A 23,917-nucleotide genomic window follows, 5' to 3' on the forward strand; every position below is an offset into this window, starting at 1 on the left:
AGAGATGGAATATGTGTACAGGTTTGGAAAAAAAAAAGATAAGGAAAAAGCTAGCCAGGTCATATTCTGGGAATCACTTGGATATATTTTTGAAATTAATGTGGGAAAATTATAGAAAAGCTCCAACAGATTGGCTAGATGACACTTGAGTAACAGCCCTAATTACGACAGCATGCTTTTCGCTTTTTCATCGTGCCCAAAAATCACAGTCATGGATACAATCTTCTTTCATTGGAATGTCAGCGTTTAGCTTTCCACTACCTCTCTGTAGTAATTTTTGTATTCAATCTTTTCTTGTTTCTTAAAGATAAAAGTGATTAAACAGGAATGATTATGTTTGTAACTTACATTAAATTTGTTTGATAGTATATTGAAGCATCTGGTATGCAGTAACTACCACATTCAAGAAAAATAAATCAACTGCAACATACAAAAGCTAGTTCTTCCAATGTTGATATCATTAAAAATGAAAGACTGAAGGTGAGGTATGCCAATGAAGGGGTTTGTGACAGTTTCTCTTAAATATTGTGTTTGTTCCTCAGTTTTTGATGACCTTGCTTGACAGCACTTTATAAGCCTGTTACAACTGTTTTCCTTTGCTAATATTTGGTTCCTATTATAGGTTGAGACTCCTTCTCCACCAACACCTGACACTCTGCAGCTGGACACTCCTATTACTTCCCCTACACAGAGCACCAGAGTAGCATTTCGTAGCAAGTCAAACTTCAGAAGTCATCACATTTCAAAGCCAGAGGCAGAAAACATTGTAACTGCTCCAGGTGGCACTGATACTCAGGATTCATCTCCTCGGCCATCATTCAGAAGAGCATTTCCTACAAGATCAAGATCAGCAGTTTATAAAAGCCATTCATCAAGAAATGAACAGGTCACTGCTTCAACAGAAGATAACATTATTTCAAGCAGGAGCTACACACCAAGATCTACATCTAGCAAAACAAGAACTACCTCAAGTTTTCGCAGAAGTATTGCAGCTACAACAGACGACATTCAAAATGAGATCCAAACTTCTGCCCAACCGGTATGTACATTATTATCTATACTTGTGTTTTGTTAGTGATATTTTCACTTCAACAGGTAAAATTATATTTTAAATCAGGAAATTTTTGTACAGTTGTAATCTGCTAGATATTCTAGATTACAGATAAAGTGGTGTGAATAATTATGATTTTTAATTATTGATGAAGGAACCTTATTGTTTTCCCATAAATACATTCAGTAGTTACAAGGAGGCACAAATTCCACACAGTCCCTCATAAAGTCATGTTTATGTACAAGAAAACATCTCCAGATCACAGAATATAGTAAAAGTTTTTGAGGTGCACATTAATAAATAGTAAAATGTGTGTATGTTTAGTAACAATGAAAATACAATTTTTATTGACTTCAATGGCTAAAAGCAAATCCTGAAACATTAAGTACAGTTTTCCAGTACAGATGCTCACTGACAATGTTAAATGTTGCATTTTGTATCACCATACAGCGAGACCTTCGGAGGTGGTGGTCCAGATTGCTGTACACACTGGTACTTCTAATACCCAGTAACACATCCGCTTACAGTGATGCATGCCTGTATTCGTTGTGGCATACTATCCACAAGTTCATCAAGCCACTGTTGGTTCAAATTGTCTCACACCTCAACGGTGATTCGGTGTAGATCCCTCAGTGTGGTTGGTGGGTCCCGTCGTCCATGAACAGCCCTTTTCAATCCATCCCAGGCATGTTTGATAGGGTTCATGTCTGGAGAACATGCTGGCCACTCTAGTCGAGCGATGTCATTATCCTGAAGGAAGCCATTCACAAGATGTGCACGATGGGGGCGTGAATTGTCACCCATGAAAACCAATGCCTCACCAATATGCAGCTGATATGGTTGCACTATTGGTCGGAGGATGGTATTCACATATTGTACAACCATTACGGCGCCTCCCACGACCACCAGTGGCGTACGTTGGCCCCATATAATGCCACCCCAAAACAGCAGGGTACCTCCACATTGCTGCATTCGCTGGACAGTGTGTCTAAGGCATTCAGCCTGATCGGGTTGCCCCCAAACACGTCTTCGACAATTGTATGGTTGAAGGTATATGCGACACTCATCGGTGAAGAGAACGTGATGCCAATCCTTAGCGATCCATTGGGCATGTTGTGGGGTGTATCTGTACTGCACTGCATTGTGTCGTGGTGGCAAAGATGTACTTTGCCATGGACGTCGGGAGTGAAGTTGCTCATCATGCAGCCTGTTGCGCACGATATCCTGTTTCTTGATGGCATTGCTGTCAGGGTTCCTCCGAGCCATAATCCATAAGTAGCAGTGATCCACTGCATTAGTAGCCCTTGGGCGGCCTGAGCAAGGCATGCCATCGACTGTTCCTGTCTCTCTGTATCTCCTTCATGTCCAAACAACATCGGTTTGATTCCCTCCGAGATGCATGGACACTTGCCTTGTTGAGAGCCCTTCCTGGCACAAAGTAACAATGTGTACATGATCGAACTGTAGTATTGACCGTCTAGGCATGGTTGAACTACAGACAACATGAGCTGTGTACCTCCTTCCTGGTGTAATGACTGGAACTCATCGGCTGGCGGACCCCCTCCATCTAATAGGTGCTGCTCATGCATGGTTGTTTTCGTCTTTGGACGGGTTTAGTGACATCTCTGAACAGTCAAAGGGACTGTGTCTGTGATACAATATCCACAGTCAATGTCTTATCTTCAGGGGTTCTGGGAACTGGGGTGATGCAAAACTTTTTTGATGTGTGTAGAATTCTTAACTCTTGTGTCATAATTTGGTTGTGATCCAAATACTGTCCTCCATATTATCTCTGTAATAGAACACAAGAGTCTCTATTACAGAGTGCTATGAGTCTAACTGTTTAATGATTAACTGTCAAAGTCATTAATAAACTTTTGGGAAGAATAATGTGAAAGAGGAAACAGCTCTAACATTTGCTACTGCTTCTTTTGAAGTAATTCTCTAAATAGGCAGCAGAAGGCAGCACCTATCAAGTGACAGGTAGCAGGACGTCTGTACCTTGCTCTCATACAAGATGAGTCCAGTTTTCGAGAAAATTGCAGCCCGTGGTATACTTATGCTTCGTCTCCAAAGTGTTAAGCATAAAACAAAAACATATGTGTCAAGTGCAACTTCCATACTTATTGCTCTGAAATTTGCTTTCAGTTAGGAAAAATTTGTCATTAAGGTGTTTCTCTCCCCAATTTTTCTTGTCTTCATTGTTTTTTTTTATTTGAATACAAAAAATTTTGATTTACATTTGAATCGACACTAAAAAGTGTGTCAATTACCCATGTTTTTTGGCCCAGCTTTCATTTTAGAACAGTAGATTTTCTTCTGCAAAATATTTTGTCAATTTTTTTCTTTTCAAATTTGTGTGTTTGTGCTACTTGACAGTGATGTTATTGGATGACTACATCACATGTCCTATGCTCTGAATATCCGCTGCCATTGTGTGGCAAGGTCATGGGACAAAAGTGCGTCATGCAGCACAATTTGTATTTCAATGTAAAAGCTACAATGCTAGTTTGTTTGGATTTGTATTTATACTTCAGTAGTATGAAAATATACAGTGTACATGGTGTCATGCATAAAAAATCTTTGCAAACCATGTTATTTTTTTTGCTGGTTTTCATTTCCTAAAATGCCAGATTGGTAAGTTTTACAGTTCCGAGGGAAAGTATATTGTCACCTAACACAGAAAAAAATGTAAAATGTACTTGCACTTGGGTCTTTACATCTGGGAAAAGTTTTATTGAATTCAAACAGAAAATCCAGGAACTTTTTCTTCCTTGTCCACATATATGCCCTGTAAATGCACATTGATATAGATTTTTTTATAGTTATCGTTATTTTTGTAGTGCTGTCACAATTAAATTCAGATAGGTCATGTAGAATGAAAAACATATTCAGGTGAGGTGATGTATTAATTGTTATTGGTGGCACAAATGGCACTGAAAAACCTCTGGAAGAATTTTGGAAGAATGTGATATATTCTTTGGAATACAAACTTAAACTCACAGACAGAATGAATTTAATAATTCATCCAATACTGCTTAGACAAATGAAAAAAATCAGATCTGTATATCTCATTATGTTTGAAAAAAATCAACACTGCCACAGGCGTATGTAGCAAGAGATTATCTGTGAATTTTGAAATCACGTGCCTGAAAAGAAATGACTATACAACTCATGGCTTACATTTAAACAAACAAGGAAAGATTCACATTTGTAATAGGCTTCCTTCTTTCATACACATGGAGGAAACTGAAAAACCAGTACCGGTACAGGGGAAAAGCGTACGCAGATGGACAGTCAGATAAAAAGTGCCAGTCTTGAAGTGAAAGTACCACACATAAAAAACAGTCAGTTATGGACCAGTACATAACAATAAAATGAGCTCAAAGTAAGTCTCAGCAACACACTTACTAGGTTAAATTTCAAGTCATCAAATGCAGTAACAAGGCAGTTTAATGGACAGATGGGTGAAAAAGGACGAAAAAAAGTGGAAATTGGGAACATTTCAACAGAAGAAAGTCAGGAACTCACATATGGTGAACCAGCAAGCCATATGTCAAACACCATGAATGCCATCCCTGGAAAACATTAGGATTTTTTCCCACTAGGTATACTAGTTCAAATAGTGAGGTAAGTGGTCAAGCAGGAAATGATTTACTCCCCGTACCTAATTTTGAATTCTTCCTTCAAAATGTTCAATCACTCTCGAATGAACTAAATGAAATAGAAGTAATGTTAAATGACCTAAATGATATTTCTGTACTATGCTTTACAGAACACTGGCTCAAATAAGATATGTTAGAACAAACATACATTCCTCAGCTCAAACTTGCAAGCATATTTTGTAGGAAAATATCCAGTCATGGGGGTACCTGTGTATATGTTAGAGAAAATATTGAATTTAGTAGTGTAACTAAACACCGAAAACTATCATGGGAAAAAAATATAGAACTCTCTATACCTGAACTACAAAGGCAAAATACAGTTATTATTTGTGTATACAGGTCACCAGATGGAGACAAAAAGTGTTTTACAATCACATGGGGGACTCTTGGAAGAAATTCACTCTCCCAAGAAAAATATAATTATATGTGGTGACTTTAATATTGATTTCTCGAAATCCAATAAAGTCAGAGATGACATTATAAATCTACTACCATCATTCAACATAAGTGCAGTGGAAACTAAACCAACTTGAGAAACACCAACCTCTGCATCTATTATTGATCATATCTTGATATATACGTGCAAATATGCCTGTAACATAGAAGTTGTAAACACGGGTTTTAGTAATCACAATGCTCAAATTCTTGCAATGAATATTTTAGGACACTCAGTTCCCAGTAGAATACAATACACTGGAAGGAATTTCAGCACAAAAATGTGGAATATTTTTGTTCTCTCCTAAAGGGTGAAAGTTGGAAAGATATATGTGACTAATGATAACAATGAGAAATATCATATGTTTATGGCTATATTCAAATATTTTTTTGAAATGGCTTTTCCCAAGAAAATGACTACATTTAAACCTACTAAAAAAAACAAATAAGTGGATTACAAAAGCGATAAGGATATCATGTCAAAATAAAAGGAGATTAAATGAATACTCCAAGCAAAACACTAATCCTGACTTTATTACATATTTCAAAAGATACAAAAGAATACTGACACGAGTTATTTAAAAAAAATAAAAAAAAAACAAAACTAGAAAATGACAAAATATTGTGTAATTTCAAGAATAAAACTAAAGCAACCTGGCAAATCATAAGGAAAGACATGGGCACCAGACCAGTTAATCACAGTAATATAGAGCTGATTATGAGTAAAAATAAACTAACTGACCCCAAACACGTGGCTAGTGCTTTCAACAATTATTTCTCTAATATAGCACAGCTGCTAATAAATATACACCTTGACAAACAGCCAGCTGTCACTCAGATCAAAAAACTCACCAAAACACATTATTCATGTATCCAGCAACACCTGAGGAACTGTCAAGAATCCTAAAAGAATTACCTAATTACTTTTCAGTGGGTGTCGATGAGATACCAGATGCTATTATCAAAGTTAGCTCAACATTTATTGTGAAACCACTAACAGACATAGTAAATTCATCTTTTGAGAGTGGTGTATTTCCAAATAATCTAAAAACTGCAAAAATAACTCCTTTGCATAAGAAGGGTGCAAAAATTGATATTGCTAATTATAGGCCAGAGTCAGTATTGTCAGGCTTCAGTAAAATTATGGAAAAAATGTTCCATAGAAAATTAACAGTTTTCTTAAATAAAGAGAGGCTCCCAACATGGGTTCAGAGCTGGAAAGTCAACTCAGACAGCAAATATTGCCTTCTTAAATGAACTATTAAAAGCAGTAGATGATAAGCAACGTGTTTCTGGGATATTTCTGGATCAAAGTAAAGCCTTTGATGTTATTGATTTTGGCATTATCTTGCATAAATTAAGTAATTATGGAATTAGAGGCCAGTCTGAAAGGTGGCTCCAGTCGTACCTCAGTAATCATCAGCAGATTACAGAAATAAAAGACAAAGACAGTGAAACACAAAAAAAATTTCTAGCTTTTATGGTGATAAGAAGAAAATCAAGTATGGAGTCCCACAAGGGTCAGTTCTGGGACCTGTCCTAATTCTGCTGTATATAAATAACTTGGCTAATAAAATACGTGATGAAACCATTGTACTCTTTGCAGATGACACTACTATTCTAATTAAATCACAGAATGAGGAAAACCTGCAGGAGGCTGCAATATCAGTTATGCATTCCTTAATACACTGGTTCAGGACTAACAGGCTCCTCATAAATTCTGAAAAAAAGAAAAAAAAATGTGGCAGTTAACTTCCACACCACACAAAACCTCCATCCTGCACCCCCTGTTTTCACCATTGAAGGAAAAAATGTGTCGAAGGTCAGTCATACAAAATTTCTAGATATTCATGTTTAGGCAGATCTGAAGTGAGAGGCGCACCTAAACAATTTAAGTAAGAGACTGAATTGACTAGCACATGCTGTTATGGTCCTCACTCAGAATACAAGCTGCTCATTAGTGCTGACAATGTACCAATGTAGTATACAGTCACTACTTATATATGGAATAAATTCTACAAAAAATTTAAAATACAGAAAAAGATTATCAGAGTGATAAAAAAATCTAAATGCAAGGGTTCCTGCTGACCCCTTTTTAAAATTCTCAACATATTGCCACTGTCCTGCTTGTATGTATACGAAATACTAATTTTCACAGAAGGGAGCATCTCATAAAAGAAAAAAAACTCTTCAGACACAACTGTGATATACACACATACGAAATTAGGCAGAAGATGAACCTATACATGAACACAGTAAATACAAACTCATGCAAAAGAGAAGTGTATCTTTTTGGAGCTATATTATATAACCATTTACCTTCTTACCTAAAATGCATACCAACATTAAATGCATTTCAAATAAAGATAAAACAATTCTTTCTTGACCAGTGCTTCTAGTCTATGTTTGAATTTATGGAACATCATAATAAGTATAGGCCTACCTCATTTACCAAATTTTATTAAATGTCAGTTCATAATATAGTTTTGCGTTGTGCTTATCATGTCATTACACTTTATAATTGCTATTATCACATGTAGAAGCAATGTAGTACACCGACCTACATTATTATGAATTTGATTATGTCAATAATGTAGTCAAAATGACTATTGTATTGTAAATTAACTAGAATTATCACCATCCTATATCACATGTACAAACAATGTGCAAAAATGGTTCTTGGACAGATAAATAAATTTACCTCAGATCAAGGCATTTCTAACTATCATATATCACTAGGTCAAAATTAGATGAAAAAAAGGTGGTAGTGATTAATAATTATTTCTCTGAGTTGCAGTGTGATGAGTTGTGATAATTCAGTGACCAGTGCTGTAAATGTGTAATTTTGAACTCTACCCTTATTCAGTGTAAACTCCAGTTATCATCTTACAACTATCTCCATGCAGATGATGTGATGTTGAGGAGAAGACTGAAGTTTCAGAGAATTGCCTGGAAGAATCAGTGTGGAAAGATATGGGATACTGAACTACTGAGGAAGTAGGATGTGCATTTGGAGTTCTGTAAGGCTGTAGATAAAACAATAATGAATACCAAATCAAGCATTTCTGGCGAAGAGGAATGGACATCTCCAAGAAGTGCAATCATAAAAGATGGACTTATAAATATAAATACAAGGAAGACAACCAGACAGAAACCTTCGGTAACAGAGTAGATACTTCAATTGAATGACAAAAGAAGGAAATACTGTACAAACAAACACAGGAAAAGACTGGAATATAACAATGCAAGTCACTTGGGAATGAAATAAATAGGAAGTGCAGGGAAGCTAAAGCTAAGTGGTTGCAGAGAAAATGTGAACACATCAAAAAATAAGTGCTCATCAGAAGGACAGATTCAGCATATAGAAAAGTCAAAACAACTTTCAGTGAATTTAAAAGTAAAAATGTCAGAATTAAGAGTGTTAGTGCAATTCTAGTGTTACTTGCAGAGCAAAGAGTGCATTGTTGGAAAGAATACGTTAAAGGCCTTTACAAGCAAAAAGACTTGTCTGATGATGACAGAAGAAGAAATGGGAATTGATTTGGAAGACATAGGTGATCCAATAGTAGAGTCAGCATTTAACAGAGCTTTGGAAGACTTGCAGTCAAAAAAGGTGTAAGGTGTAGGTAAAAGTCCTTTGACATTTCTAAAGTCATTAGGGGAAAGTGGCAACAAAATGGTTCTACAAGTTGGTGTGTAGAATCTATGAGACTGGAGACATACCATCAGGCTTTTAGAAAAATATCAACACTTCATTTCAAAGATAGCATGGGTATAAAAGTGCGAGTATTATTTGACAATCAGCTTAACAGTACATGCATTCAAAAATAATATACAGACGCTTGGAAAAGAAAACTGAGGATTTGTTAGGTTACAGTCAGTTTGGCTTGAGATACAAAGGGACTTGAGAGGCAATTCAGGCATTGTGCTTGATAATGGAAGGAAGACTTAAGAAAAATCAAGCCTCTCTTTACAGGATTTTCTGCCATAGAAAAAGCATTCAGTAATGTAAAATGATACAAGATGTTCAAAATTCTCAGAAAAAATATGTAAACTGTAGGAAATGATGGGTAATATACAATATGTTTAAGAACCAAGAAGGAGCAATAAGACTGGAAGACCAATAATGAAGTACTTGGATTAAAAATGATGTAAGAAAGGGATGCAGCCTTTCTTCCCTACAATGCAGTCATCACTTTTAAGAAGCAATACTGACCTTACGACTTATCTTAGAAGAAAGATTAAGGAAAGGCAAGCCTACATTTCTAGCATTTGTAGACGTAGAGAAAGCTTTTGACAATGTTGACTGGAATACTCTCTTTCAAATCCGGAAGGTGGCAGGGGTAAAATACAGGGAGCGAAAGGCTATTTACAATTTGTACAGAAACCAGCTGGCAGTTATAAGAGTCGAGGGACATGAAAGGGAAGCAGTGGTTGGGAAGGGAGTGAGACAGGGTTGTAGCCTCTCCCTGATGTTATTCAATCAGTATATTGAGCAAGTAGTAAAGGAAACAAAAGAAAAATTCGGAGTAGGTATTAAAATCCATGGAGAAGAAATAAAAACTTTGAGGTTCGCCAATGACATTGTAATTCTGTCAGAGACAGCAAAGGACTTGGAAGAGCAGTTGAACAGAATGGACAGTGTCTTGAAAGGAGGATATAAGATGAACATCAACAAAAGCGAAACGAGGATAATGGAATGTAGTCGAATATAGTCTGGTGATGCTGAGGGAATTAGATTAGGAAATGAGGCACTTAAAGTAGTAAAGGAGTTTTGCTATTTGGGGAGCAAAATAACTGATGATGGTCGAAGTAGAGAGGATATAAAATGTAGACTGGCAATGGCAAGGAAAGCGTTTCTGAAGAAGAGAAATTTGTTAACATCGAGTATAGATTTAAGTGTCAGGAAGTCATTTCTGAAAGTATTTGTATGGAGTGTAGCCATGTATGGAAGTGAAACATGGACAATAAATAGTTTGTGTTGCTTAAGGCTTTCCCGATGGACATGTTGTATATATGGTTCTCGGGCGAGATGTCGGATCTCAAAGTGAAAAGTCCACAATATTTCGTCAGCGCAACTGGCCGACATCTTCAGGTGCGATGGACACACTGCTAAGGCAGGACCAGGGCTCCCCATTTATGCCAGTTTTAGGCAGGAAGTGCACATGCGTGGAGGTGCCAAATTCGATGGCCAATAGTGACGATATCAACTGATAGCTGGAAGGACAGTAACGCCACCTACAGGATGAAGAACCAAATACTTCGGCGCACGCGCGGAGGCTGCCGCCGCCGCTGCTCTGCGCTGCCATCGGCATCCCCAGCGACCTCTGTCGCCGATGGCAGTGCAGAGCAGCGGCGGCAGCCTCTGTGTGTGCGCCAAAGTATTTGGTTCTTCATCCTGTAGGTGGCGTTACTGTCCTTCCAGCTATCAGTTGATATCGTCACTATTGGCCATTGAATTTGGCACCTCCACGCATGCGCACTTCCTGCCTAAAACTGGCATAAATGGGGAGCCCTGGTCCTGCCTTAGCAGTGTGTTCGTCGCACCTGAAGATGTCGGCCAGTTGTGCTGACGAAATATTGTGGAGTTTTCACTATGAGATCCGACGTCTCGCCCGAGAACCATATATACAATAAATAGTTTGGACAAGAAGAGAATAGAAGCTTTTGAAATGTGGTGCTACAGAAGAATGTTGAAGATTAGGTGGGTAGATCACGTAACTAATGAGGAGGTATTGAATAGGATTGGGGAGAAGAGAAGTTTGTGGCACAACTTGACTAGAAGAAGGGATCGGTTGGTAGGACATGTCCTGAGGCATCAAGGGATCACAAATTTAGCATTGGAGGGCAGCGTGGAGGGTAAAAATCATAGAGGGAGACCAAGAGATGAATACACTAAGCAGATTCAGAAGGATGTATGTTGCAGTAGGTACTGGGAGATGAAGGAGCTTGCACAGGATAGATTAGCATGGAGAGCTGCATCAAACCATTCTCAGGACTGAAGACCACAACAACAACAACACAAATAAAATATAGGTTCAGGAGTGGAATTAAAATTCAGCATGAAATAATATCAATGAAAGATTTCCTGATGATTTTGCTATACTTAATGAAAGTAAGGAAGAATTCCATGACTGAAGAGAAGGAACTGTGTACTGAGCACAGGATATGAATTGAGTGGAAATGGAAGAGAGACAAAAGTGATGTGGAAATGTAACATTAAAATAGAGGACCACAGAGTAAATGAAGTGAAGGAATTCTGCTACTTTGGAAGCAAAATAACACATGATAGATAAAGTCAGGAGAACAGCCTAAGAGTGTACTCCTGGCCAAGGAAGTCTACTGTAGTCTGATTCATGATAGATGGCAGTTTGTGCAGGTCAAGCTGTGGATGGGGATTGCATTGTTGCCTGCTGCAAATGACAGTTGTGGTATGTGCATGCACTTGCTTTGCTCTTGAAGAAAGTATGCATCCTACAAGTTTTGTCTCTCAGATTGCTTATGTAGAATTTATTACTTGCCACCACCATCAGCATTGACAACTCACAGCAAATGGAATAAAAATTCACTAAATAACTCCCTACCATCACATTTAATACATGCATTAGCTATGAAATTCACAGCAGAAAGCTCAGAACACTACTGAACTCTCACTAGTTATTGAAGAATGCATGACATAAGTGTGCAGAACAATGACTCCTACTATTGCATCAAGCACTGATATTAATTTGAGAAATAAATGTCTAAGAATGTTTTAAGTGCAACATTTTATAGGAAGGTGTCAGGGATGGTGGGAAAACCAGAAAATGTTTGAGACATGTTACTACAGTGGGATGTTGAAAATTAGCTAGACTGATAGGATAAGAAAAGAGGGTATCTTCTGCAGAATTTGTGAGGAAAGGAAAACATGAAGCACAGTGATAAGAAGGACAGGGTGATACGACATGTGCTAAGATATCAGGGAATAACTTTCCTGGTGCTAGAGGGAGCTGTAGAGGGTATAATCTGTAGGGGAAGACAGAGATTGGATGCTGGGAGGACATTGTGTGCAAATGCTGCTCTGAGCTGAAGAGACTGACACAGGAGAGGAAGTCATGGTGGACTGCATCCAACCAGTCAGAAGAGAGATGCTTTGTGGAGTGCAGATGTTTCTTTTACAGTTTTTTACACATTTTTGTGATCTGTACTATTATATGTGTATCATCTGACAACTATATATAAAATTAAAGCTTCCAGTCTGGATGTTAAAATTCAAATTATTACTGCTATATATTTCACAAGACGAAACATATTGAATAACCTGTGAAAAACTGGTGAAGCTTATTATTTAATTTTTGTGAATCCACTCTGATATATGAGGACCAATGAGAGACATATCTCAAAGTGATACAAGATGTTTCAATACCTTAATATAGAACTATGGCTGGTGGTGTCAAGTCTGTCTCCTTTTTGATAAAGGAGAGATGGTTAACAAGGTTATTGAATTCAAAATCTTAGCAAAAAAACTCCAGTAACTATCCCAAGCAAAAAAGGGGAGTAATCGAGACGTCGGTAGAGCAAGCTAAAATAATACATGAGCCACAGAGCTTGGAGGAATAGTTCAGTTATTTAAGAACCAATGTCAAAAGAATCAGTTGCTCTGAAAAAGAGAGAAATAGGGTACTGCAATATTGTATTGTATTGAACTGGGGACCTAGAAACGATGGAGGGGCTTCGTCCCCGCCGTAGCCTCAGTGGTACATAACCCCACAACAGGCTACAGCAGTCCACTAACCCCTCCGCTGCCCCACACCGAACCGAGGGTTATTGTACAGTTCGGCCCCCAGTGGACTCACCCAGGAATGTCTCACACCAGACAATTGTAACCCCAATGTTTGCATGGTAGAGTAATTATCGTGTATGCGTATGTGGGGAAAGTGTAACTGAGACAGAATAAGGGGAACCAGCCCACATTTGCTGAGAAAGATGGAAAACTGCCTTAAAAACCATCCACAGACTGGCCTGCACACCGGACCTCAACACTAATCTGCCAGGCGGATTAGTGCCGGAGAGCAGCATGCCTTCCCGCCCAGAAAGCAGTGCGTTAGACCGCATGGCTCACCCGTCAAGTGTACTACAATATAGTAAAAGATCTGTATCTTCTGGCAAAAAAGAAACAGCTAAAGAAAAAGTTTTCCTTTGGTTCCTTTGTATCAGCAGAGAACTAAGAAGACTTGATATTGATAGTGTTTAAACTGAAAAGAAATGTAGATGAATATCTGAATATTGCAAAGAACTTATGCCCACCACTTGCCACAGCAGGTATAAATAAAATTCCTTGCCCATGTAGCCAGGTGTACATAGGAACTACTAAAAGCAGCAGCAACACATGGCTTTAAAAAAATCTCTTCTAAGCAACATAGATAAATTTCCAGTAATCAATCATGCATTGGGACCAGACAACCACAAAAGCTAATTCTCTGATGGTATAGTTTTAAATCTGTACTATGTTAAGATGTACGGAGAGCCCTTAAAAATTCAGAACCATAAAAACAACTTTAATGGAATAGATAAAGGACTGAAATTAGACAAGTTGTCAGCCTTAGTGCTAGAAAAAGCAAACAAAATCAACCGTTCTGCTGTAAAAAAATCCATAAAACACTTTGACATGACTCTGCGATCTTTGGTGGCTTCTGGATGACACCATGGACAAACTGTGATGTTCTCACATATGAACAGTTTGGCAATGATGGCTCACTGAGCATTTTTAACTTTCAAAATTAAATTACTATATCAGTATAGACTTTGAGGATGTCTCCTACAGTAGGAGAGAAAACATTAGGCACAGAAGCATGTCTTGAGCCACAGTCTAATGCCCATAAAACTGAGATCACCAAGGATATGATGGGACCAGATCATCGAGTGGTTTGAGATTATATGCAATAAACTCAAGTCACTAGTCAAAAGCAGTGCCTGAGACATTGTTGACGGAGAAGAAAATAGAAAAATAACTGATCATGGGCAGCTTTGAGAAATGAGTATGTTAGAGACACATGTGTTCTTTGGAGAAAAGCCAGAAAAGCATGTTCAAATATTGTACCAATGAACCTGAGTTGAATTAATGGAAATACAGCTACAAGTATTGAGACTTTTTAACTATACAAGACTGATGTTAGCCAAATTCAATTTTTATATCATGCAGCTGGATATCATCTCTGCATAGTCTCATTCATCAAAGTCTTAAAGAATTAAGGACACATCAGACAGGTTAACAGTAACATGTCAAGTTAAATGGAACTCTGGAAGTATATGAACTTCAGTCAACAAATTCAGATCCCTGTGTGTATAAAGACAATCAGAGGAATTGTTCAGTCTTCCTATTTATTATCCCTGTGCCACAGTATCACAACATGCTGATAGAGGAGCCAAAACAAACTGGTGCATCCCATGGACGTATTGGAGTTTTGTGTGGTAGTTGGTTTTCTGTATTTGGAGAGGAACAACACTGCAACAACCCATACTGAACTAGTGGAAGTGTAATACAACAGTGCATCATCATATGACACATTGGTTAGGTGATGCAGATATATGAAAAATTTGTTCTCACATTTCTGAAACTTTTCCTAGAGCTGGATGTAAAGTAAAATATTAGATGTTTTAAGAAAATAGATTATAGATAGTTCCTCAGGTGAGATATAGTTGAGGTATGGAATGTAAAAAGTAGCTCAGTTTAGTTGACTGAGTCTGACCTGAGTGTCACATTCCATATATTCTTCAAACAAATAATAGAGAAAGTAATTAGCAGATTGGAAAATGCAGATAAGAGAATGAATAATGGTAGAAACTGAATAGAGATGGATAATTTTGATAGTAGAGCAGATGAAGTCAACAATTAAGACACAGAACAAAACTTCCTTGAAAGAGACAAAGAGAGAGAGTATCACAACTACAAAAGAATATGTCAAAGAAAAAATCAGCAATAAACATAAGGAAAGAATAATGAAGAAGAAATGACAAAGTCACTGGGAAGTTAACGAAGAAAGGAATATGAAATGAAGAAAGGAATATGAGAAAGTGTAGCATGTGGAATAGAAATGGGGCATGAAAACTAATTGTACAGTAGACTTCCATTGCACTTTCTTTTGAAGTGGAGCATAGGACTCTCTTAGATTTGAACCTTATATCTGGATAGTTTAGCAGTTGGTTAATATACATCTTCTAACAGTAATTTTTACTTAATCCACAGGATGCAACTTTTTCAATGAATTTTCAAATATTTGTATTATTAGACTCATCTTTACACAAATCTGAACTTCAGTTCTGCCATTGCGTTACTGTTTTTCCTTTCTTTATTTTCTCTTCACATCCTAATGGAAAAATGTCAAGTGTATGGTGAATATGCTGTATTCATGTTCTGTAGATAGTATTAATGTTTTACTCTTTTATGCTACTGAAAAAAGTTGTAAGCCCTTCAGTTGTTTCTACTTACCATTTATCTATTTTTATAGCCTGCTACCCCACGCTCATTAGTTGGAACACAGAGATTCAGTGCACGTTTCCGTAGTGATCTGCTGTTAGCCACAGGAGGATTAAGATCTACTACTACTACTCCAGCTTATATACCTACTGTGCCTCTCATCAGGGCAGCAAGTACAACAACCACAGAAACATCAGCAGTAAGTTCTGTTGCACATGACCTGCAGCTGTGCATGTTGCTTCGACTTTTCCATGGCTGACTGAATTGCAACTGGCAGCCAGACTCCAGCTTTTAACTTTCAGCTGATAGGCTATGTAACAAAGCATTAATTAATATCTCATTTAAGAGTTGCCTAACCAAGAGAGCTTCTTTGATTTCATTAATTTATATAAAATTGCAGCTTATAATTTCACTAGAAATCATTCTGGTGTTAAATTCATTGTTTGAAATTCTATATACATGTTACGTAGAATTTACATCATAATGAAAACCTTAAAGCAGCCTTAAAGAATACAACAAGCTTAAGATCAAAACTATCTATAGTAATACAAGGCTTTTTATAACTTGATGTAATTTTATGTAGTTGCACAATCAGTTAAATGTAAAAAAAAATTGCTTCAAACATTATGTAGATAACACAGAAGTGCACCTCATTCTTTGTGTTTGTACAATACACATAAAACAAAAATTTTATAAGTATAAAAAAAACTCTGCTAAAAGCACTAGTAAACATGTGTCAATAGTTAAATTATTTCATTTAAACATGAGCTTTTATTAATATTGTGCCAAACATTCATTACAAAGAAAATTTTGTTTCATTGTTAGATATATGATTTATTGTATGACAGATATCTGGCAAAAAATGGTAACTATTCTTTCGTAAATGATTTGCCCAGTGCAGTGTGCAGTAACAGATTACTAATAGCATTCTTTAAGTGTGATTCAAAATGGTTTTGCACTGTGTTTTGTATGAATCATGAGTGGCCCAATAAAGATTCCTTCATTATTCAGGTACTCACTTCAGTTTGCAATTGGTTTCAAACATCCTTCTCCCAACTGCTTAAAGCCAATGCTTACAAAAAAGCTTGTGATGGATTGTGCTTTCTCTGGTCGATTATTATCATAGATATCTACTGTCTGTCACACAGTGATCACAACAGTTAGATATCTGATGGTATTAAGTCTTCTTAGTAGACTTGGTGTTCCAATGTTTCCACTTCATATTTTGATGGTTTTACACTGCACCATAGTGGCAAGCATTATAATACTGAAGAAAATGTCCTTTAAAGTCCTCTTTCTTCCTTTGAACCAGCAAGGGATTTAGTTCTTGCAGCTGTAAATCACAATAGTTGACAGTTATGATGATTCCTCTGCTTTTCTGATAGATATAATTACAGAAATTTGGACATTAGAGATAAAAATCAACACTTTTCCAATTAACAGTTTTCTGCTAAATTATTTTGCATCTTATATTGTTCACATTTTGTTGTTTACTTTCCTGCTTTCTTTCATGTTCATAATTCTGCCAACAGAAAGGCTGAACCACTGACAAATATGTCAACTAACATAAATTAAAATCGAAATGTTTTGTTATTTTCACTTGTCATGGGTTGATGCTTTGAGATTTGCTGCTGCATGGATTTTGATAGGGCACTGGGATGTTTTGAATTGTGGATAGTGCTGTTTGACATTAATTCTCGATTGACCGGCAGTTTTGTAGAACAAAAAAAAATCAGAAAATGACAGTTTAAGCTGTTGAAATCAGTCATCAATAATAAAGATTTATTAATGCAATCTTAACTAAAAAAAGTTTTTCAAGTTAAATATAGATTGCTTCTTTCATTTTTTCAATATGAAGAATTTTATTCAAGCCTTAGTGAAGTGCTGCGTATGTGAACATGCCCATTTGCACAAGGTGCTTTTCATCTGTATGTGGTTAGTGGTTATGCTTTTGACAAACCTATGTGTAATGTGATTAATTTTTAGTCCACCCCGCATTCATCACACTGATTATGTTATACTGAGGTGTATAATTTTACTTGATGGTGCAAAGGTTTTAGTTGCCACTTATTTTTGTTACTTTTGTAGAGGACTTTATTATTACTGTCCTTTGTAAATTAATTAGACAGAACATAGCCCTTTATTCTTTACTTTAAATTTCTTCATTAAAACCACTAATTTTCACCTGAAAAGAGAGTCTGGTATGATACTTTTGAGGCTGAGTTGGTTAGATTAGTCTCTGGTTAAAATACTGAAACACTGGATCTGTATTCTGTAGGAGTCAAGTTCAAATTCCCATTTGGGAATCTAATCATAGGGTTTTTATTGGTTTATACAAATGCCATAACGATTGCTTCTAATGGCTGTAGCCAGTTTCCTTTCTCATCCTTGCTCATTTGAGCGAGTGATCCATCTTTAATGCTCATGCTGTTGCTAAATGTTGTTAATGTTATGATAAAAACCCAGCTGTTGAAGTAATAATGCTTAATTTTCTTGATCCATGCTCTGTAAGAAGACTCTCACCCTTATTTCTCAGCACTGCATCTACTAGTATGAAGCGAGTATGACATATTTAAGTAGCCCCTTCTCATGTTCATATTCATGTCCCTTTACATTTGATATGAAGTGCAGAACATTTTTGAATCATTCTTGTATATTAAACTCCTGTGCAGCTTATATGTATATATATATATAAAAAAAAAAAAAAAAAAAAAAAAAAAAAAGTTGCATGTTCAGTCTTGTCACTAGTCTCTTCTTTTGCATGACTTGTTAATAACAAACTTTCCTTCTTTTAATGTTAATGACGACATCCTTGTAATCACACTCCCATAGGCTTTATCTGTGTGTCTGTTTGAAATCTGATGTTGTAGTATTTGTACAACAAGCCATATCTGGTCTGCAATCTTAGTTTCAATATATTTAACAAATCTGCTTTTGTTTAGTATCTTATCTGTGTTAGCATGTTGCATGCACATTGTTTTACATTTTCCTTATACTGGTTTCAGTTTTCCAATGTAATTTACTGTCATGAATTTGTGGTCATTAACTACACAAAGGTTTAAGTTTCATATTTAAACTGTAATCAATTCTAACCCCTCAGGTAATATTTGGGATATCATCCACTTGATGTGTGAAAATATATACCTAACAGTTGATTTTTTTTCTGTATCCATTTCTTACTTTAGTGTTTCACAATTTTGATAAAGAATAGGAGACTTAGACATTTAAAGATAATTCTGTATTTCTCCACCTCAGATTTTTATGATAAAATAACTGATGTTCAGTTGTCCATAATACAACATGCCACTATTGATACAATACACATATTTAAGCCAATATTCCACAAAGACATTTTAATTGGCATTTGGAAAGATGAAGCAAACAATTTATGTTTTAGTGGGCTGCTAAACAAGAAATTAATTTTTTTAATGTAGATTAGAACAAGGACAACTTTGTCAGATGATGGATGACAAGTATAACAAATTATTTTGCTGGACCTTTTGTCCTGGAAGTAAAGGAGTAGCATTCTGTGTGGAAAAGGCTTCTCTCAGGAAATTAAGCAACTGGGAAAATAAGCCAGGAGTGCTGTTAAACAGTGTAAGAATTTATTTAGAACAGTAACTTTTGACAAAAGACCTAAACAAGAAGCTCTTGCCTGATCAAGTGCAAAAAATGCAGTCTGCCACCTTTGGTGACTAAACTAATCTGTGATGCTGTAAAGAGAAACTATTACAGCTGGGATGTGAAGGTTTCATGACAAGTTAGTGCAAGCTCAGGCGTCACATGTAAGGCGAGAAAACTGGACTTTGTCCAAAAGTGTTTTTAATTGACACTTCTGGATGAAGAATAGTTTGCTGTTTATAAAAACTGGAGGGATGCAGAATTGAACAATTTAATTTTTAGTATGAATTGAGAGAACAAAGAACTGTTCAAAGTTTACATTGATGGTGAACTTGAATATAACTAATTTCAGTTTGCAGTGATGAGGGTAATAATAATGATAACAATGATACTAGTGATAAAATTTCACATGTCAAGTGAATGATGGCCCATTTAGTTTTTCAAATTTTATATTTGTGTGAGTTATGTATTATTGTTTCATAAATCAGTTGTAATTTGCAGTAGTGTAGCCAATAAAGGGGAAAAGTGAGTTTAACACTTTCAGTGCTTTGCAGTAGGCTCAGGTGCATAGATAGATTATATGACATAAAAAATAAAGAAGTCTTATCTTTTCTTATCAGAATCATTGACAAACATGAACTTAATATAGTGTTTTTAGTAATAACTGTTGAACAGGAACAGAATTGGCCACAGCATCTGAAGAATCTTTTATTATTTTTATCTGAAAATTGACAGCCAAAAATGGGGATATTAATGCTGATGGCTGCATTGATCAATCATTGAGTTGTTCACAATACATCAGTGGAGACAAAAATGCCATTTCATTAATGGCTAAATCTGATGAAATTCTCTGTTTCCTGTGAAAATATTAAATGTGAGATTTACAGATTAAACATGCTTGAAAATATTCTTCAAAATATACCTTCTTCAATAAAATGGCATCTGATGGTGTACTGTCTTCAGTTTGCACAAATAAACTTCACTGTTCCCGTTTTTCCTGCACAGACGTTTTCTCAATATAAATCACACATTTTCTCTGTAGTATAATAATGTATAACAAAAACTACAATTTGGTTTGTACAGAATAGGCTGTTCATAATGTTTCTTGTTTCTGAAGGGATCTGGGAAATGGTCGACTAATCGTGGACGAGCAGATACACGCTCTCGCTCTGCTCGTGTGAACCTCTTGTGACGTCGTACTACTGGAGGCCATTCATAGGATCACTATTTCACTATTGTTCCAGTATTCAGTATGCAAAGTGCAAACTTTGAGTTTTTCTATAAAAAACAAATGTGCAGGCTGGTGAGAGTGTAAGCACAAATGCAACTATTTCCCACAGAAATTTTCTTTTTAAAGAAAGCGTAGTCACTCTGAGCTGCTTGGTGCAATTCACCTTTTCTAGCTGCGAGAAATTACATACGACAGAACTAGAGATTCATCTCTAGTGTTTTTGATATCCTGAAGGATGTTGTCCATCAAAGTTTATACAACACTATCTCATTTTATTTTGAAATTGTGTATTTTAACTTCAGGTGACTGAAGGGAAATTAATCATTATCATTTTATCATTTTTTAACAATTATTTCCTCTAACTTTGCTTAACTGTGGTAGCACTGGAAGCAAATTTTTTGGAGATTAACCAAATGTAGTGGAATCTATGTAACTTTCAGTAGTCTTGCTGCTAGCATTTGTTTGGATCTCACAGCCTGCACAGTTGGCATAGTAATGACAAAATTTAATTTTGTATCAGTTTCTTTCTTTTTGTACTGTAGAGCCAGTAGATAGTGGAAATAAGTAGTTTTATTCTTTGTGATTACTGAGCGTGTTTCATCCATGAACATTTTGAAGCATGATTTATTAGGGGAGTTCCACTTGTAATGTTCTTTTTGTAATATATTATCTATTATGTGTTTATATTGTGCTGTAAATATTTTGCACAGGATATATGATCTTCACTGTTGTATATAGTAGCTGTAAAATTGTATTTAAGTGATGTAGTTTACTCAGTCTCCATTTCTGTAGACATCATTTATTCATAATATACATTGGTACTTTTTTCATTGTGGTCTGTGTCAGTGGAACTGGATGCCTGTAGAAACAAGTAGCAGCATTAAACATCATGACCTAAGAGAGCTGTCCACTCATAATTAAGATAGTGTTTGTATCTCCATGATAACTTGTAAATTCATTGTTCTAACATCATCTCACATTAAAGCACCTGCACTGTTAATTACTGTTTGTTAAAAATCCTTCATCTAGGAGACAGACATGTATGGTGCAAAGAAATAAAGACTATTTTCATTGTAATGAATGTTTGGCATTTGTTTCAAAGCCATTAAAATAATTTTCTTAAATTAAAATTGCATTTCTTTACATAGTCTCTGAATGATTTTTAATTTCAGGAAAGTCCATCTGAAGGTTTGACATTGGACGAGAGTAGTTTGACAATGACTGAGGACAATTTACTTGATGACTCCTTCCCGGACAAAGTAACAGTGGATAATGATGTTAGTTTTTTCTTGGACAACTCTACAGAAATTAATTACTTAGATGAGGAAACAGTGAAATCTCATTCTACAAGTAGTAGTTCAGTTCCACCTACAACAGTGAGCAGCTTATACCCTGCATCTGATAACAATGATGTAAATGCCCAGGAGACAATGATGACATCAGAAATTACTGACTCTGTTTTCACTACTCTTAACCCCGGGACCATTATACCAAACAGCCCCTCGATACAAACCACAACCAGCATTATTTCTTCCCCCTCTCAGTCATATGGAAAAGAAAGCAGTGAAGTGCCTGTGATGACTGAAACGGTATCAGAGGTACCAGAGATGCAAAGTACCACATTTGGCAGCACATCTACAACTACTCGATTTTCTCCTAGCACTCGGAAGAGAAGATTGCCTTTGAGAAAGGATTTTGCTATCGCACTCTTAAAAATAGTTTCCCGTGTGAATCGCCCTACTGTACCATTCTATGTTACAACTGTCACTTCTAATTTAAATGAAGAATCTACAGTACCATACTCCCCACCTGTTACTTCAGCAGCTGAAATGATTTCAGAGCTCTCTCAACAAGATGTCACTACCTTCTCTCCATATGTCACATCATTGGCAAAAAAGATTACAACAAGAGCTGTAACATATTCTCCGAAGGTTGTTTCTTCTGCCACTGTGGGAACCACACCACATAATTCCACTGCTAAACTAAAAGCCACTTCCATTAATTTGGTGACAGAGAAAATGCCAGAAGTTTTCACTACATCTGACTTGTTTAAATCCACATCTACATTTGCACCACTGTCTTCACCATTACTTAGCCTTTCTTCTGATGCAATAAATTCTACCACAGCAACTCCAACTGCAACTGTAGCAGTTCCCATTACTGAAACTACTTTATCAGAAACTGTCACTGTTGTTTCCAGTACTGAAACTCTCACGTCAACAGTTTCTGAAATAAAGCCTTCTACAAGCACAGAAGCTGTAAACAATCTTGCTACAAATAAGTCTGTAGCTGCCTTTACAGAAAATATTATTGATGAAATACAGACCAGTTATTCCAATAAAATTGTACATACCAGCAACTCGTCTTCTCAGGAAGCAATGAAAATTAGGAATTCTAAAATCAGATTTGTTTCTGTTGACAGACCACCTCTGGAAAGTGACAATCTTGTTACTGAATCGTCACCTGACTTAAGTTCTTCAGTAAAAGAGTCTGTAGTTACGGAGCAATCAACAGCAACTTATTCAAATACTGAAAAAGTTTCAGCATCTTCTACTGTACAAATTCCTGCCTCTTCTAGTACAACAAGTGACAGTGAGTTTGCTTCTGTAGAGATGCTGAAAATGATAAATACATCAACAATGGCTGTTTCAGTTGACAGAGCTCTTCCAAACAATGATACCCTTGATGCAAATCAACCAATCAGTCTCGTACCTTCTGCTTCACCTAACACATCCAGCATTTCCTTGCCAGTGACAGAAGCATCAAAACTCGTTATAGACTCTGTGACACAATCTGTACCATCTTCTACAGAGACTGACTCCTTAGTTAGAACACGCTTCCCAGTGAGAATTACTATTGCACCAAGAGGTACTGCTAGTACTACTACTATACCTCCACTTGTAAAAGGAAAAAGCAATAGTGATCCAGTTGCCCAAAGGAGGATTGTGGATAATGTTAATGACGAGACTCAGCATTTAGCCACTACATCTCATTATCAAACTACAACTACAGTCCGCACTCCTCTTCCCTATGTTATCTTTGGAATATTCCCTAATAACACTGTGTTCCGCAAATACCCTCATTCTGGAAAGACAGAACAAGTCAGTGAAAATGAGATTGCTAGACATCAAGAGTATTATCCTGAAGAGCAGACATCACAGACCAGTTATACTACCTCAGTAACTGGTGACCCAATAGGAAATGAAATATTATACAGGAATGCAATGAGAAATTCAGTTCAAACAAGTCTGCCTCGTGCTACAGTGAATACAAGGCTGCCTGCAGGAAGAAATCCATCAGAGAATGAAGTAGCATGGGCTCTTGGCACCAGAACAAGCATCCCTATTCCACCAGCACAAAGTGAAATAGACAGCGGGCAGCAGACTGAAATGGTAGATACTGAAACAGCACTTTGTTTATCAAGTCCCTCTTTAGGATCCAGATTATTAGCAGTTCTG

At 36.6% G+C, this 23,917-nt stretch overlaps 2 protein-coding genes across 7 annotated transcripts in view; both read left to right on the top strand.

Moving 5' to 3' along the window:
- The window catches only part of LOC126475511 (uncharacterized), a 350,378-nt gene extending 328,838 nt beyond the window's left edge, over positions 1–21,540 (top strand). Inside the window, exons 14-16 of the mRNA XM_050103427.1 lie at positions 623–1,039; positions 15,639–15,806; positions 20,346–21,540. Coding sequence (XP_049959384.1) covers positions 623–1,039; positions 15,639–15,806; positions 20,346–20,420 — 660 coding nt within the window. The 3' untranslated portion in view covers positions 20,421–21,540. The remainder of the gene's footprint in view (positions 1–622; positions 1,040–15,638; positions 15,807–20,345) is intronic.
- Positions 21,541–21,653: 113 nt separating this feature from the next.
- The window catches only part of LOC126475512 (mucin-3A-like), a 217,488-nt gene continuing 215,224 nt past the window's right edge, over positions 21,654–23,917 (top strand). For all 6 annotated transcript variants that reach the window (XM_050103432.1, XM_050103433.1, XM_050103430.1 and 3 more), the window contains exon 1: positions 21,654–23,851. In XM_050103432.1, the coding sequence (XP_049959389.1) occupies positions 21,677–23,851 (2,175 nt within the window). In that variant the 5' untranslated portion in view covers positions 21,654–21,676. The remainder of the gene's footprint in view (positions 23,852–23,917) is intronic.

The sequence above is a fragment of the Schistocerca serialis genome, chromosome 4 (genome assembly GCF_023864345.2).
Source record: "Schistocerca serialis cubense isolate TAMUIC-IGC-003099 chromosome 4, iqSchSeri2.2, whole genome shotgun sequence".
Classification (NCBI taxonomy): Eukaryota; Metazoa; Arthropoda; class Insecta; order Orthoptera; family Acrididae; genus Schistocerca; species Schistocerca serialis.